The 18709-nt window shown below is 33.8% G+C and overlaps 3 protein-coding genes across 3 annotated transcripts in view; all 3 read right to left on the bottom strand.

The window, feature by feature from the left end:
* Window positions 1–10998, bottom strand: part of LOC125661734 (perlucin-like protein) — a 13105-nt gene extending 2107 nt beyond the window's left edge. Inside the window, exons 1-4 of the mRNA XM_056146202.1 lie at window positions 10937–10998; window positions 7947–8009; window positions 7656–7721; window positions 1–139 (exon numbers count right to left, since the gene is read on the bottom strand). The exon at window positions 1–139 is cut by the window's left edge and continues 33 nt beyond it. Of these exons, the coding sequence (XP_056002177.1) occupies window positions 1–139; window positions 7656–7721; window positions 7947–8009; window positions 10937–10960 (292 nt within the window). The 5' untranslated portion in view covers window positions 10961–10998. The remainder of the gene's footprint in view (window positions 140–7655; window positions 7722–7946; window positions 8010–10936) is intronic.
* LOC125662394 (uncharacterized) overlaps window positions 1–18709 on the bottom strand; it is a 1158266-nt gene that overhangs the window by 351635 nt on the left and 787922 nt on the right. The window lies entirely within an intron of this gene.
* LOC130049087 (IgGFc-binding protein-like) lies at window positions 15076–18039 on the bottom strand. Its single transcript, XM_056146199.1, has 2 exons — window positions 17786–18039; window positions 15076–17598 (listed from the first exon to the last, which is right to left on the bottom strand). Exon 2 carries the CDS (start codon window positions 17435–17437, stop codon window positions 16568–16570), a length of 870 nt encoding a protein of 289 aa, XP_056002174.1. The 5' UTR covers window positions 17438–17598; window positions 17786–18039; the 3' UTR covers window positions 15076–16567.

An 18709-nucleotide genomic window follows, 5' to 3' on the forward strand; every position in this document is an offset into this window, starting at 1 on the left:
CAATGAGAATGGATGACAGTACACAGATTATGATGATAAGCACAACAATTAGTGCTATGACATAATTCCTCCTAATATTCTCTTTCCCTGCAGCTGTATCGGTATGCTTGGAAGCATTTGTGTTGTATTCTGTTTTAAGCTGCAATAAAAATCACACAGAGCTAGGGTAGAACTGTAAAGGAGTGAGAGAAAAGCCATAAGTATATGTGATGATTTCAACCCACGCTCGATGAACTACGTACAATGGTAGAAAGTATTGATTGTGTGGATTTGTTTTAAAATGAAGAGTTCTTTTCACAAAGACAAAGGTTATTGAAGAAATGTAGCTTAGTGAAGAAATATTTCGATATATGTTCCTGCATATATTTAACTTTTCAATGAAAGGTGAATATAACGAACATTGATCAATTTCAGCAATCCCATAAGCAATATAAAATAGATAGCAAACACGGACTACTGGATACTCCAGAGGTGGGATCAGGTGCCTAGGAGGACTAAGCATTCCCTGTCGACCGGTCACATCCGTCGTGAGCCCTGTACCTTGATCAGGTATGCGGAGTTATCCACAGTGTACCACTGTTTCGTAGTCTTTTCTAATTTATGAGAGGTATTTCGTAATCAATCATTTAACTTTAAGACGTCATTTTTTCTTGATCCTGTATCTCCAAACATTAAAATGCAATGCTGGAGGTTTATCGGTACTTGATTGTGATGTTAGGTTTCCTTGTTGTATTTGTTTGTTTTACGCTTTATTCGAAAATGTTTCCCTCATACAGAAACTTTACCACCTGAATATTAAATAACATGAATCACGGCTAATGCATGATACCCCGGGTCATTGTGAAGTGAGATTCTTTATCGGACCAAACCTTAACGTGATTCGGAATGTGAAAAAGTGAAGATAACGAAAAGTGATAAATCTCATAATTCCTATGAAGAATATTAAATTAAGAATAGTATAAATGCATACCCCTGGAGAACAAGGATATTCATACTCTGAAAGGTAGCACGAAAGGTTCTGGTGAAATACATGAATGTAGCTATTCAGGACAAAAAATATGCTAAAGTTATGAAAGCAATTAAAGACAAATTGTAATTTATACACTTTTGCAGGTATGACTTTTTCTAATATGAAACCTCTGACAGATATCTGTATATGCACATTTTTAACTATGCTTCAATGTGAGTTTATTTTGAACAATTTGAATTGATTACAAACAACTATATTTCTATATCAAATAAAATTTTGTAATGAACCTTTTATATACTGGTATTTTGCAAGAAGTTCCCACTATGAGGAGGGGTCCTGTCCTCCTATAGTGCTGCCATGGGGGTTATGATATGAACTTTTGAATTGTTAACCCCGCATATGGCAGTTTCAGGTTCTTTATGTACATTATTTTATTGTTGTGTTGTTTTACCGTAAAAATAACAACCTTTTTTGCCATAACATGTTAATAAATTTTGTTATATAACAGTATACTATATGTGTGTATGTTTGTATGTATGCATATATGTTTGTGTTTTCTATATGTAGATATTTATATGTATAAATTTATATATATGTATATGTATGCCTATGCCTATATACATCTAATCCAGGGGCCCCTGGCACCCTAGGTAAAGATTATAAGGGGGTCTCTGCGGAGACTTTACCCCGAAATAGTAATGTATTTTGGAATTAAAGACTGATATGATAAAAAAATATATGTAATTAGTTTCGAATTATAGAAAAATTCAGCTTTCTTCCAATTCATAAATTTTACGATTAAATAATTGTACAGGTAATTGATTGTATAGGTAAATAATTGTACAGTTAAATAATTGTAGAGGTAAATAAGTGTGCAGTTAAACAATTGAACAGGTAAATGATTATACAGTTGAATAGTTGTACAGTAACAATTGTAGAAGTAAATAAAAATTGTATAGGTAAAATTATGCAGGTAAATAATTGTACAGGTAAAAAAGTGTAAATAGTTTTACAGGTAGAAGTGTACAGGTATTATTGAATCAGGATATAAATGTAGTATCTGGAACACTCATGACATTTAGAATGTAAAATTTATACGGTACCAATTTTGATGCACCAGATACGCATTTTGACAAATAATGTATCTTCAGTGATGCTCAAGCCGACAGTTTGGAAATTTGAAATAACAATAAATTTGCAAGAGCTAAAAGAAAAACCAGAGTGCCAAAAACTGGAGCCAAATTCGTCCAAGGATCACAGTTATGCATGAGGGAGATCATCCTTAATTTTGAAATAAATTTCTAAATTTTATCCCAGCAATTAAGTATACATCCGTATTTTAAAGCTAGTAACGAAGTACTTAGCTACTGGGCTGGGCTGTAGAAGAGACCTTCGGGGTCTAACAGTCCAGCAGCAGAGGCCTCGACCCAGGGGTCGTAATGTAAATTTTTGATGCATTAGATGCGCATTTTGACATTGTGAATTTTACATTTTAATGTTAAGTTCTCTCTCTCTCTCTCTCTCTCTCTCTCTCTCTCTCTCTCTCTCTCTCTCTCTCTCTCACTCTCTCTTACAATTAACAGAAATTTATTTAACGACAAGTGACTAGAGATCAAATAGATAACCAAATTGATATATCCATGCGACATTTGCGTAGGCGTACTATGAAAGGTGAAGATAACGAACAGTGGTTAATTTCATAACTCCTATAATATAAAATGTATACGGTATCAATTTTTGATGCACCAGATGCGTATTTTGACAAATAATGGCTCTTTCATGATGCAAACCGAAATTTTTGAAATCCGAAATAACATAAACTTGTAGGCCCTAAGGGCTATTTTAGGGAAAAACAGAGTGCCAAAAAAAAAACAAAAAAAAAAAAAAAACGAAAAACAAAAAAAACAAAAAAACGAGGAGTTAAAATCGTCTAAGGATGAGATCTATAAGCAATACAAAATAGACAGTTGGGCAAACACGGACCCCTGATACACCAGAGGTGGGATCAGGTCCCTAGGAGGAATTAGCATATAGTTGAAGGTAATATTTAAAATTTCTCATAAAAAGAACCCTTGACAACCGATGCACAGCAACCTTGGTTGACCTTGGTTTCGAGAGTTAAAAATTTGCAATGGTACCCTTAACTACATACATTATTTGTTTTATTATACTGAATATCTTGAAATTATTAAATGATCATATCAAACAAAGAAGTTTGAGGCTATTAAACGAGCATTAACAAGATGGAAAACTTTTGATTGTGACGTTATAATAGAATGATGCTAAACAACGTCAAGCATAAACTTTTCGTAACGTATTCTATAAAACAAAAAGATCAACATCAAGAGAAATACGAAAGTGCATTAGAATTACAGAGTTTTTAAAAGTTTTTTCTGCCAGACAGACTGGGAATCTTACTAGTCCAAATACTGTTTTATCGGCCCGAAAAAAATTGTTGAATTTTAAATAGCAAATTGCAATGAAAACAAAAGAATGAATTGAAGTTTAATGGAATTCAATTCCCTGTGCTCCTTTGCTGACCTGTTTCTATATTCATATGAAGCAGAATTTATTCAAAAACTTCTACGCGAGAAGAAAAAAATCTCTCACTGTGGCCTTCAATTCGATATTTAATTATATCGATGACGTTTTGTCTATTAACAATATTAGCGTTCATTCATATGTCGATTTGATATATCCCTGCGAGCTCGAATAAAGGTCACCACAGAGTCGTCCACTTCTGCTTCATACTTAGATATTTTATTGAAAGTAGACATTAACGGCAAACTGACAACTCAACTGTATGACAGCTTCTCCATCGTCAACTTCCCATATTTATGTAGCAATATTCCATTATCACCTGCATATGATGTTTATATATCTCAACTGATTCGATATGCAAGAGCTTGTTCTGCGTATAGGCAGTTTTTAAATCGAGGTAAGATACTGACAAACAAGTTGATGGTACAGGGGTTTCAACAGTCTCGATTGAAGTCAGCATTTCGCAAATTCTATGGTCGTTATAATGACCTAGTTCGTCCATACAACCTCGCATTGGGTCAAGTGCTGTTTGACGTGTTTCATACCGATTGTTAAGCCGCTCTTGGCACACTGATTTTGACTGCGGATAACTCCGTTTACCTGATTAGGATGTAGGGCTCACGGAGGGCGTGACCGGTCAACAGGGGATGCTTACTCCTCCTAGGCACTTAATCCCACCTCTGGTGTGTCCAAGGGCCCGTGTTTGTCCAACTATCTATTTTGTATTACTTATAGGAGTTATGAGATTGATCACTGTTCGTTATCTTCACCTTGTATTAAACAACGAAAAGAGTTTGCTTTCTCCATAGCAATTGCCTCAGATGCCCATATGTGTGAAATGATGCAGGCATACGCCAAATTGGCGGATCTACACGGGTGTGGAGCTATACATCCATCCATTATTTTGATAAAATAGAATAAGAGGGAGAGAGATTGATCAAACAATAAACTATATATTGAAACGTGGAAGTTAGGTGTGTTTAGATGCAAAATGCAAACGGTAAAATATTCAAAACTAGATAATTCTCTCTCTCTCTCTCTCTCTCTCTCTCTCTCTCTCTCTCTCTCTCTCTGGTTGTGTGCGTCAATTTCAAGCATGAAACATATTTTAACTTTGTCTCTATCTTTGTAGATTTTTTTTCTAAAAACTACGATTTATGCAAGCATATAAAACCCCCCAAAATTGAATAACGACGCGCTATATCTATGTTGAATTTTTTTAAATGATCAGAACAATTTGAATATTATTAATAAGGATACATTACAATGGAATATTCTAAATTTGGTCATTGAAGAAGAAAACATCCGCCCGTATTGTTTTAACGCACTCACAGCTGAAATTGAAAACACTAACCTATATGCGATTTTAATTCATTTAATTCATTATTCAATATTCAATGTATGAGTTCGTCAATACAACCTCGCATTGGGTCAAATGCTGTCTGACGTGTTACATACCGATTGTTAAGCCGTTCTTGGCACACTGATTTTGACTGCGGATAACTCCGTTTACCTGATCAGGATATGGGTCTCACGGCGGGTGTGACCGGTCAACAGGGGATGCTTACTCCTCCTAGGCACCTGATCCCACCTCTGGTGTGTCCAGGAGTCCGTGTTTGACCAACTATCTATTTTGTATTGCTTGTAGGAGTTATGAGATTGATCACTGTTCGTTATCTTCACCTTGCATATGTATCTACAGTACCCGCAACGTTATTCTTGACATGATAAACGATAGAACACGATACACGCACGATAGGATATGATACACACACGATACGATAGGATACACGGTAAACCCGATAAACGCAAAACCTGATAAACGATCTTCATGATAGACCTGATCAACGCAAAACACGATAAACGATCTTCACGATAAACGGAAAACCTGATAGAAATGTTGTAAATTTAGTAACAATTTAGACAGAACGAAAGTTTGATACGTACAAAATAATTACATTATGTTGATAATATTATTGAAGGATTTCAATACTCAATACTCAAAATTGGTACCGTATAAGTTTTACATCAATATATACATGTACCGAAAGCATATAATTTATTTATCCAGGGTTGTACGTTTATTTCTTATTATTTTAAAATAGCTTCTTTAACAAAACGAATAAAGCTTTCGGAAAGTATCTTACTTTTTCATTAGATTTAATATACGATCCCGATAGTTTCTGAAGCTACACGATAAACGATTTTCACGATAAACGGAAAACCTGATACACGCAAAATACGATACACGATAGACCCGATAAAAGCAAAACACGATAGAAAACGGAAAACCTGATACACGATAGGATAGGATACACACACGATACGATAGGATACACGAACGATACGATAGGATACATGCACGATAGAACACGATAGAAATGTCAAGAATAACGTTACGGGTACTGTACATGCATATGAATTTGTCAACCAAAGAATACAAAAAAAATATAGTCCTCAATAGTATCATATTAATCGGATGGATTTGTATTTATATTTGTTTTTGATAAAAATGCATTGCTTGGCCCAGTTCAAGATGATATTTATGATATGCATGCAACATCGATAAAATGCGGGGATATCGTGCTTCAATAGCTCTCTTACTCTAATGACTGTATCTGGTAATGTAAATTAGTACTGACTGGATTTTAACCAGACCTCAATATCATTCTGAACAATAAAACAAAACAAAAAATAAGCAAGTAAATGCTTTATTATAGTGGCATATGTTACATACAACCACAGCACGAAAATGTATGTATAACAGCAAAGTGAAGATAACGAACAGTGATCAATCTCATAACTCCTACAAACAATACAAAATAGATAGTTGGACAAACACGGACCCCTGGACACACAGGGATTTAAACGCCGGGCCTATACTTCACTTTTAAAAGTACAACATTGATTTGAAATACTATGGCATTACGCATGATGTTTACTATTCATTTATTAGACTGTCTGAAAGGATGGCCTGTGCATAAAAAATGCATAATAATAACATTCTGCGATTTGTTTAGCAAACTTTGATAAGATAAATTTAATTTAAATCTGACATATTGATTACGGTAGGGTTAAACCAATAACTGGTTAAAATATTGTTTTAATATTTGAATATACAGTACAATGAACCAAACATTCATCTCCTACATTATTTGAAGAATATGAATTGCCCAACATATCAGATAAAGCCCCTATAACATCCTGTTGCAATTATATAGGTAACTAGGTAACACACCAAATTTTGTAAGTTTACAACGATGCCATATTGGAATAACCATAGCAACATATTGTTCTGTTTGAAAATAAATTTTAGGTTTCGATAAGTGTTACGTTTAGGCACATTTTGGAGTTCTTTGTTCCAGTCATTTACAAATTCATGACGAAGTTTTTCTTCCACATTGTTTAAGTTACAACCCATCCGATTTATATGATAGGTGGACATATCAAGGGCTTGGAAAAAAATTGACTTGATGTGACAAATATATGTTCTTTGATTGTACCAGATCCGAAAGGAACATTTTCTTTTTTAGTACATCGTTCGAAATTGTAAAGAGTCGATTCCACTGTCGTATGGTATCCACTTGATGAACATACAAAATTAGAGCCAACCACTCTCTCCTTGAATAACAAAAAATGAGCAAGAAATACCTCAACTCACGGTGTTATACAGATTCAATATTGATATTTGTAACACCCTTATATTACAGTAGTCCAGAATGGGTGCGACTCCACTTAAGTAAATTTTCTCAAATGTCCTGAATACTACTGACCCATTAGTATGTATTTTAGATATAATAGCTCTTAATACGGGCCAACCAGATTTCTCAAGATTTTCGCTGTTCATTCTTAATGTGGAAAATCCATCAAACAATATACCGAGATACTTATAAAATGATGAATATTCAGGGCAATCTTCTATTTTGAATACATGATCATTTCTTGGCTGTCCCCCCCCCCCCCAAGTTTTGGTTGAGTTTATGCATATTATCCACACTTTACAATATGGAACACTGCGTCCATGTCCGCCTCATTAATGTGTGTAGGGAGGAGGGGTATATTTTGTTTGACGAAACCATAAGTTCATCGCTCATTCAACTGTTACAATTACATATAATGATAACAGTATATATTGAATACTTACATCTGAGTATATATGATCGTTCATTACAGGCAATGGTATCTGTACATTGTCCTGGGAAGTTGTTATCTGCAGAATAAATTATCAAGTAGCACGGTAAAAAGACAAGGAAAACGTTGCTGGTACTGTATTCACATCCCGGAAGGCGTAGTTTCTGATCTCAGAAGGTAACTATGTGATATTGAAATGTTTCCAGAGCAATCAGATTTAACTAAATTACATGCAAGTATAATGAAAATAAATAGATAAATGAAATTCATTCTGTCACAAAGAATTATTAGATAGAACATTTACCTCCGAGTAGATTTGATCACTCGTTACAATCGATGCCACCTGTGTGTTGTCCTCTGTTGGTATCTACAGAATAAAGGTATTAAGTAGAGTTGTTCTTTAATTTGTCTTTTTCAAAGTATCGTCTCACAAACATCACATCAATTTACCATATAGAAGAATATGTTTATGTAAAGAACTAAAAATACATTATCAATGCAAGATAAAGATAACTGCTATTTTTACTTATCAACTTAAAAATAAACTGGCAATATACTAAGTCAAAAATTCTAATAAAACTTATATGAGATAAACAGCACAACTTAGATAGTTTGAATTTTTTATTTACTTTATTTAACAAGTTCACAGATTAATTACATTTGCGAAGCTTGGTTGAGCGGTTCAAGGAGTTGAATAAAACGAATATTAAACTACAAAATAAAGATTTCTTTATGTATTCATGTCTAAACATAGTGCACTGATTGTCAAATAAGTTTTGTGCGTATTATTATTCACAGATGATGAAAGTGTTGAACATCGACTGTGAATTATCTATTTAATGTAGAAAATCATTTTTTGTAGGAAACTATGTTTTCTACCATGCTTCATTTTCCATATTAACAATATAGCATTAAATCTGTGTTATACTAAAGGTAAAACAATCTCAAAGATATAAGCATATAAAGAACAAAATCCCTTTGACCCTGTTTATAAAGCATTCACTTATGAACTTTTTATGCATTAAAGGGGTAAAGAAAAAGTCCTCAAATTAGATATACCAGAGGTTGGATCAGGTGCCTAGGAGGAGAAAACATTACCTGATGGTCCACTATCTATATCAGGCAACGAATTAAGCCATAGTACAAATCGTCTAACAAATGTTATGAAACATGACAAAAGGGAGTCGACCTAGTCATAGCTTGTATTCGCAAATTACATAATCATAATGCCCATAAAATTTGCGAAATGCTGACTTTACGCCAAACTGTTGATACCCATGACACACTAACTTATTTGTCAGTAGTCTAGATTTTAAAGGATCATTATATGTAGACCATGCTCCCGCGTATTTAATCATTTGAAAGACACAAATACCATATAGGAGTGATGAAGGGGACATTGACGATATTCATTTTATTTCAAAATTTAAAGAAATATGTACGAAAATTAAATATGATTTTTAACACGATAGCTAGTCCTTTTCAAGATTTTTCAAAATATGTCAAAAGTGATAATTTTCGATTCATTTTATCTTTACGTATACTCAAATTGTTACAACCCTACCGACCGGGATATCCTATTGGTTGTAGGACTTGCATCTTGAGCAGTAAGTACTGTCTCTATTTTTTCAACAAAACCTAAGAACATGCAGGTTGTTGCTATTTCTTAATCAAGCTCCCGAATTGAGAATATTTTCTTCCTCTAAGTATCTAAGAATAAACGTTAACTGATGGAATGACGTTTTCAGGTAAAATATACCATGTGTTATATGTAAATTGCTGAGATACAGATACCAAGTTAAAAAAATAATGGCAAGTGTATTCATGGTTTTATCGATTGTGAATACTATTAAATGAACAATGATTAATGTGATAAATCCTTTAAAGAATACATTCTCAAGGGCAAACACGGACCCCAAAACATACCTCCAGATGTGAGACCAATTGCGGGTTAAGCAGACATAGATGAATTGATTTTTTTCCATTATTTTGCGTCCCGTGGAAACCATTTCACTGTTATTGAAACGTCAACAGCTATAGGCGAAGTACCACAAATTAAGGCCTATGCTTAGCGTTCAGAGTTGTAGCTATGGGGATGCTTTACCACGCCTACGCCTGTCCCGACAAGGGACCCCCTTTTTAAAGTCCATATCCGAAGGATTCCGTGATTCCCACTTGTAGATGCCGAGCATTTGGCGAATGAACAGTTACTACCTATTTCAACGCCCTAGGCCATGGCACGATCGGGGTTTGAAATCACGACCTCCCTGTTAGGAAGCGAACACTCTACCACTGACCTACCGTGACGATACATGTATATAGAAAACTATGTGATGTCCTTTATATCGAGTTCAATGGGATATATCGATTCGACATATGAAAAAAGTGAACGCTTCTGTTTACATAAGTTTTAAAATTGACAACAATGGTAAAACGTAAGCAGTTTGATCATCAGACTTTTTATTGTCAGACACTGTGATACATAATCAAACAGAACGACATTTACCTTCGCAAACGACACAGTCCTAGCGTTTTGTTACCCTTTATAATAAGGATTTAGAGAGAAATCAAAGTACATATGGTGGGATATTTTAGCAATGCGTCATCGTCCAAGGTTGTATGACAATTGTATATATATATATATATATATATATATATATATACAAAGCACTAAAATGACCAACGACACGAACAGCCAGATTGTCAAATTTCCGGGACGACCCGTCCCTTCTTCAGGTCAAACGAAAAGAATTACATAACGTAATGTAGAGCTTTGTATAATTCTTTTTATACATGACCTTGCATCGATGTTGTGGATCCAACACTTTGTGGTATCGGGTGTTGTTGGAACTTTAGTGCGCTTATATATATATATATATATATATATATATATATATATATATAAAGCAATATATTCCAGCAACACTCCACATTAAACAAGTAATAATATGTATTTACAATTAACACATTTAAAGAAAATTGCAACAGTAGCAACATACTAACTTGCAGTAGTTGAACAATAATAATCAAAATCGGTGCCGAACAGAATCTAAAGACACAAAATAGTTCATTCCAAAAACATAGTTCCCAGCTATAGAATAATCCAAAATGCCTAAAGTGGTTGTTGAACCAGCACTTTTTTGTGAAACATTCAGTGTATATATAAGAAGAGTGGATTTTCTAGTACAATCTTGAAAGACAATAATGGAACCATTACCCCATCCTTGTACTTAAGAAGAAAACATGAACATGACCAATTTAGAGCACAAGTGTCAATTGAGTGCAAGTACTTACCTCTGTGTAGATGTTCTCATTCATTAGAGGCAATGATTTTTGTGCACTCTCTTTGCAAGCTGCCATCTACAAAATATCAATATTACTTTTGTGTAGAAAATTATTTGGGAATTGTCTTCTTAGAAACCACATGGAAATAATATGCCATTTTTTATGCCAGCATACATGTAACTTCATATCAAGTTGCCTGATACAAAACAAAATTATCAAAAATATCACACCGCGTTGTTACATGTAATATGACTCTATCTTTCTCATTTTCTTATTTCAAATACGGTATTATATATCATCCATATATCATTTTAGAAGTTCATGTAGAAACCGTTGCAAATTGTTGAATCCAAGAAACAGATGAGACAGTCCCATGACAGAAACGAAAATTGGGTGGAATCTTACAAAGGAGTAGCGTTAAATTAGAGCTTAAACCCAAAAGCAGTACCTCAGAAATCAATGAGGATTTTTACCATACGACAGACATAAATTGTGATCATAAAAAATATGAAAATCTGTGCAATATTAGAATTTTAACTCTTGGTACATCACACAACAGTTACAAGTATAAGTACAATATATTTTTTCACTTATGTGATAGAAAAACATACCTATAAAAATATTGCTTAAATGAAATGCAATGTTCCTTTAAGACAATACTGCATCATAAAGACGACTAAAGTCGATGTATTTACCACATATATTTCTTAGAAAACTCCACATAAACAGATCAAATTTTGAATATATTATATACACCGTGGATTTCACAACGTATCCAATTTGTAAAAGCCGTGTAAGGCACAATGAAAACCGCCAATAATACTGCATTTGAAATTCTACGATGGGGAAGTGTGATTAGTATTCAGGAAGAAATATTTCTCTTGACCTTTTTATGCGATTGGGGAAATAAAGACCATGAAGCGAAGTACTGCACCACTTGCACGGACCGGTACGAAACGATTCTTGCAGGGAACAGTTTGCTCGATACGCTGAACGGTCTGCAGGGAACAGTGAACGATTGAACGGAACGCTGAACGGTTAACTTAGGAAATAAAATAAAAAGATGCAAAAAGTGTATTGTCTTGTGATATTGATTATTCAACTTTTATTGATCCGTTGATCTGTTGAATTCGGGTGGTCAAACCTAGGATTTTGGTCCTTTTCAACCCTAGCTTTTCATGGACTTTTTATGCACCACTTTTGTTTTCAGAAAAGATTCATACTGTATTTTATCGCATTATCGCATTTATTTTTGTAACAATATTGTAGCTCTGAGAACGATGTTGTGTAACACTATTATAGCTTGTATTTCCAGTCAATTTCATTTTACGTCATTTTAAATAAATGACAACCTTACATACCTAATATGTCTTTCTACATTGAAGGAAACAGAATTGCAGCGTTGCCTTGGATTAACAGCATGAGTTAAACATAAACGAATTTACACTGAAAATGAGAAGGCTTATATAGGCGTTGCCTGCTGCCTAATCTTTACTATGTTATTCAAAATAAAATACTGTTTAAATCTTAACTGAAAATGAAATGCATAAGCAATTTTTATGTTTCAGGCCTCTGTTTCAGGCCCCAAAGACAGCTGTAAAATAAACCTATACAGTTTTAGGTGTTTGACAACAGATAAAAAGACGTCTTATCAAACAAGATTGAAACATTTTCTCGCATAGGGAGAGGGTGCAGCTAAACATTCAATATTAACCAGTCGATAAGGAACTCTTTCCTTCGATAGGAAAGAGCAATAGAAATAAAAAAGGAAACAATCAAAATATTATTGAAATAAATTTAAAAATACACGTATGAATCAATAAAACAAATAAGGACGAATTACAATTATGATCAACAGATTATTCAGTTATGTATGAGAGTATATGCGAGCGGATCTAACATTAAAGTTGAAAACAACGAACAGCGATCAATCTCATAACTCCTATAAGCAATACAAAATAGATAGTTGGGCAAACACGGACCCCTGGATACACCAGAGGTGGGATCAAGTGCCGAGGAGGAGTAAGCATCCCCTGTCGAACATAGAATTTTAACTAGATTGTTGTATATTTCTCAATTTTAAACCTATCTAAAGCTGTATTCATTTCTGAGCGAAAAAAATTTATAAAACACCTCTTTTGTCATATTTCAATTGCCCTCGCCGATTTCCACACCTTCTGTACAAATATTAAATTCAAATACCGGAATTAGCTGACCTCTATTATGAAAAAAGGCACCTTAGATTTTGTGTAGATATAATGTAAAACTGATACGGTGTCAATTTTGATGCACCAGATGCACATTTCGACAAATAATGTGTCTTCAGTGATGATCAACCGAAATCTTTGAAATCCGAAATTACTATGAAGTTTTAGAGCTAAATATAGCCAAAAAGGTGGAACCAAATACGTCCAAGGATAAGAGCTATGCATGAGGGAGGTGATCCTTAGTTTTGAAATTAATTTCTAAATTTTGTAACAGCAATTAAATATACATCCGTATTTTCAAGCTAGTAACGAAGTACTTAGCTACTGGGCTCTACAAGTATTTTATTTACGTTATACACAGGTTGGTTTTTGCATTATGCAGAAAGTTCCAAAAAACAATTTTGATGGAAATATTTTCATTTTAAAAAGTGACTTGTAGCAAGTGTAACACGACAAATTATTCCTATATACAAAACATGTGATAATTAAAACTAAAAAGGACATATACAGTGTATATACATGTATCATCCCTCTCTACTTGCTGGAAACTACCTGTGGTGTTAGAAATACTTCGAGGGTTATAAATGTATCAAATTTTGTCCTGTTTGGTGTTTTTAAATAACTTAAGTTTCGATTATTTGCAATTTTCCACTGTTGAAAGTCTGTCTTAGAGACTTCCCAACAATATTCACCTGTCTCAGATCTCATGTCGAAGTGACTCGCACGATCTGCACGGCCTGTATGTTTTTAAGGGCGTGGTGTACACGATCTGCGCGGCCTGTACGTTTCTAAGGACGTGGTGTGCACGATCGGCGCGGCCTGTATGTTTCTAAGGGCGTGGTGTGAACGATCTGCACGTTTCTATCGACGTGGCTTGATCATGTATGGAACGATTTGCACGAAATGGTTTGCAATGAACGATCTTCAATGAATGGTGAACGGTTTGCACGGAACTATGGATGATCTTTACGGAACGCTAAACGGTTTGCAAGGAACGGAAACAAACGCTTTGGAGGTGTGACAGCACGCTTCAGGATCTGTAGATGTTTTTTTTAAGTGGTTGGCCACTTCATTCAGCTTTCCACTTAAAACTCATTCAAGTGCCTTAAAGCTTGAGGATGCTTGGTACACTATTTAATCATTCAATTTCAAGATTTCTTAGTTTCGTTGATGGGTTAGTTTTTGATATGGTTTCCATATTTTGAAACATTATATATATATATAATGTCTTCGTTTTGGTTTCAAATTCTTTGATAATGGTAGCCATGCTTCAGGATGCTTGTACTATTTAATCATTTGATTTCCAGAATTTACAGTTTCCTTCTTGATTTGTGATATGATTTCCGTGTGTTGAATAATTATACATGTCTTCTTAATTTTGTTTTAAATTCGTGTGATAATGGTATCCATGAACTGCACGAAAATGCACCCAACGAAATCGAATGGCTCTACAGCATTACGTATATTTGATCATCTGCAAATACAGCCTACTAATAAAGTGTTTATATTCACATTATTTGTGTAATTAATAAAACTCTATGGTATATAAAATAAGACACTCTTATGAGTACTCATCAAATTAAAGGTAATTCCACCCGAGGGTTTGAAAAAAGTGGCAACACCAGAAGCTTTGCTAAGGGTTTTACTGTATTTTTGCAACTCCGAGGATTGAAATACTTTAATATTTCATAACTAATCATACGAGAGTATTTTGTTCTCATATATCTACTTATTTTGCATTTTCCATGTACCCAGAGACGCCAGATTGAGAATTTTTAAATTGATTAAATTTTCACTATAGATTAAAACAGACACCAGCATCGGATTATACATGTATCGATTGATGATTGAGTGAATAGTATTAGAGTTATTCCTCTTTGAATAAAAATAACTTAATATATCAACATGCCTGCACACACACAAAATAACACTTGTAATGATATATTTACATTTCATAATATATTTACCGAAATACTTTTAACTACAATTCTTAGAATATTTACCAAAATACTGTTGTGACGATGATGTATCTACATTTCATAAAATATTTACCAAACAACCTTTAACTACAATTCATAAGATATTTACAAAAACACTTTCAACTACCATTCATGAAATATTTACAAAAACACTTTTAACTACATTTCATAAAATATATACCAAAACATCTTTAACTACAATTCTTAAAATATTTACAAATACACTTTTATTACGATACTATACTTACATTTCATAGAATATTTAAAAAAAAAACAACAATGTTATGCCAATGATATATTCATATTTCAAAAATTATTTACAAATAACACTGATATCCACATTTCATAAAATATTCATCAAAACAATGTTATGAGAATGCTCTGCTTACATTTCATAAAATATTTACCAAAAGAATGTTATGACAATGCTATGCTTACATTTCAAAGAAAATTTACCAAAATAAATTCGAAAATTATCGACAAATAACACTGATATCTACATTTCATAACATATTATGACAATGCTATATGTACATTTGAAAAAAAAAATCCTTTATGGTCTCGTATATGAAATGGGTATCAAAATATTCTATATTCTAAAGTCTATCTTTACTCGGCTGACCGTGAATAAATATCTAATGGGATGCGATTTCTGATTAAGAAATAATTCATATCAATCAAGAAACAAAACTCTTCTTACATTTAAATCTACACAGCAATGACGTGCAATTGTGTGTAAAACCTACCTCATTGTGTTTGAAGAGGTGTAACTTCTAAAGTAGACCATGGCATGATGAGCAGTCGTCAAGTGATTAATATTTTTACTGATAGCATTGATATTTTCAAATTCTCCCCGTGGAAGTAAAGTATATTCATAACAATATAATTAGCACTTGGAGTTCTGTGTGATATTACAATTACCACACAAAATAGTTGTTCCTTTCTCCTGCATACACGTCATATCGTACCCTAACGTTGCCTCTAATATCAACAACAGTGTATCATATACAGTATTATTCATTTCATTCAGGTAAAAAGAAAAGGAAATCAAATAAAGTATGTAATGACATATTTCGTGGACTGTACGTGGCACGACGAGGGTGATGCAGAATGAAGGTGTGTTTATTCTTTTACAATGTATGTATATAGAATATTTTCATGGTGTAATGAACAAGTTGAAGAAATCGACATCGATCCATAATCTGCGGTGATCATGGGACACATATGTCTGGTAGCACGACATTTCCTGCAAATCCGTGACCGTCGTTCTTTCTATGACCATATAACAGCAAGCCAAAGACTGCGTTGTTTGTCGTCTTGACGTTAATAGCGCCATCCGATACATGTACCATCAGAACAATGCACCGAACTTTCCTCACTGTCACAGGAGTATGAAATGTCCTCATATACTCAGTTAAGCTTCTTTTGTTTAAGGTAAGGTGCGGTAACGAACTTTAGTCAATTATTAAAGCAACATAATTACTTGTAAAATTGCTAGGAGTAACAACTGTATATTCATTAAGGTACTGCGTTACCCCGGGTATGGTTATCATATAAGGATCGCCTGACGTGTCTGATCCAGCAGCAAAACTGGTTAACAGAACGGGTCGTTCTGATTCAATAACTGCAACTTGGTTTTCAGTGATTGAGAATTCAAAGTATCCTTGTGGAACTAAAAACACTGTTGTTTTCTTATTGCCAACATGATATGTCACCCTGCTTTTAAAAGGCGACACAACTTTCAGAATTGTTCCGTGCCTGTTTATGTTTGGCGGGGCAATATACGTATTATCCAATCTATCTACTGGTGGGATTTGTTCAACAAGATGACTACAGAATCCAGAGTCGTTTCTATTTTTAAAAGCTATTTTTGCACATCTGTTCCCTGAAAACACAGCAACAATAGACGACGCTTTGATGAATGTTCCAGATAAATCAGCATTATGCCTGATTTGATACGTCTCAAACTCATTTAAAACAATAACGAATTCACTACCATCCTGATACTCAATCCCATCAACAGTAAGTGGTAGATTGGGTTCAAATCGGAATATAATTCTAACTTCTGTAGATTTATTTAAGGCGGCTATTGCAAACTGAACATAGTTGTATGTTTGGTTCGAGTACTCAGGAGTAGATATTATATAAGTGTTAGATAGGTGTTTCACTGGCAAAACCATGGCGCTGTCCGAAGATATTTTGTAATCATCAATGATAATGACAGAAGCGTCGATTGTGGTCTCAATAAGTATAGCTTTTTCTTCTATCTTAAAATACGACAGCATCATCCTATTCGGAACATTTATGTTTTTGACATTTGCCATCTGCGTTTTAACTTTAATATAAGTGGAAGTGGAATCTAAGGCTTTGTCAAAAATGTTCAACTCAAAATCTCTCTCCGCCACAATATACACCGACTTGTCTGTGTTTAAAGCATTCGGTAGATTTTCTAGGAAACAAATGAGGTATGTCTGGTGAGAAGCTCCTGTCAAAAATGCAGAATCTAGAATTTCATATTGCTCTAGGTATGTAAAATAGATGATGTAAAAATATAATACATTCTATAAAGTACAAATGATTTTAAAATGAATGTTTGCGTTGCTTTACACGAATAAGGTTCACGTTAATATTGATAATAAAAATAAATCAATTGGTCTTTTGGTTTGACTTACCACTAGTGATTCGGGGTTTGATGTCAATAGTACCGAAATACTTGTTAGGGCAAACCACCTGTCTTTGATTTGTTCGTGCTTATAAATAGATAATATTCAATTAAGCTGATAACAAAATCAATAAACAGAAAAAATACAAAAAAAAAAAAAAAACTACTTCAAAGCATTCTTTCTCTTTCTCTCGCAACTTCAGTTTATTGATAAAAGGTTGCAGAACCCGTTTAGATCTGTGTTTACCAATCATTAATGTTATCAGTTAATGAATGCTTTTAACATTATATCGTATACATGCTATGATTAAATATTGTACGTTATGACTGATAACTAAAATAACCGAGTTGTGGACCGTGTCTACTCCTTCGTTCGTCTGTATGTCATCTTTAGACACAACGTTTGCACAAGTGTTTTTAATACCATTAAGAAGGGACATTAGTTACATGTAATTTATATAGTTATACAGGTACATGTTTTGAATGCTGCACCGAAGATACAATTTATCCTCATCTGAATTGCAAAAACTACATATACTGCCTTTACCACCATTGGACTTGAGATAACCCGCTTATTGGGGTTTAAAAGTAGATAAATGCTATCCGTAATACGTTTGGCATAAATTTCCGATAAGCGATTAAGTAGGAGTTTTCTTTTCTTTTTTGCTTTCATAACTGTTGAGGCACTATTTACCTTTCGCTTTATGAATCTTTGTACACTACGCATTCATTCACTGTTAACTTTCATTATAAGGTAACCAGTTAACATATAAACTTCACTCGACGTTTACCAAAAGACTTATCAATTGGTAAGTGATAAAAAATGGGATTTTTTTTTTATTCTTGTTCAACTGTAAAGAAAAAAGAGTACATAAGTACACTATTCTGCCTAAATAATTATGAAACATGTTTCGTGTATTTTTGGGGTAAGTGT

The sequence above is a fragment of the Ostrea edulis genome, chromosome 8 (genome assembly GCF_947568905.1).
Source record: "Ostrea edulis chromosome 8, xbOstEdul1.1, whole genome shotgun sequence".
Lineage (NCBI taxonomy): Eukaryota > Metazoa > Mollusca > Bivalvia > Ostreida > Ostreidae > Ostrea > Ostrea edulis.

Bases quoted from the DNA above. Each gene is read 5' to 3' on its own strand.
- LOC130049087 (XM_056146199.1), bottom strand. From the start codon at position 17,437: ATGGCAAATGTCAAAAACATAAATGTTCCGAATAGGATGATGCTGTCG.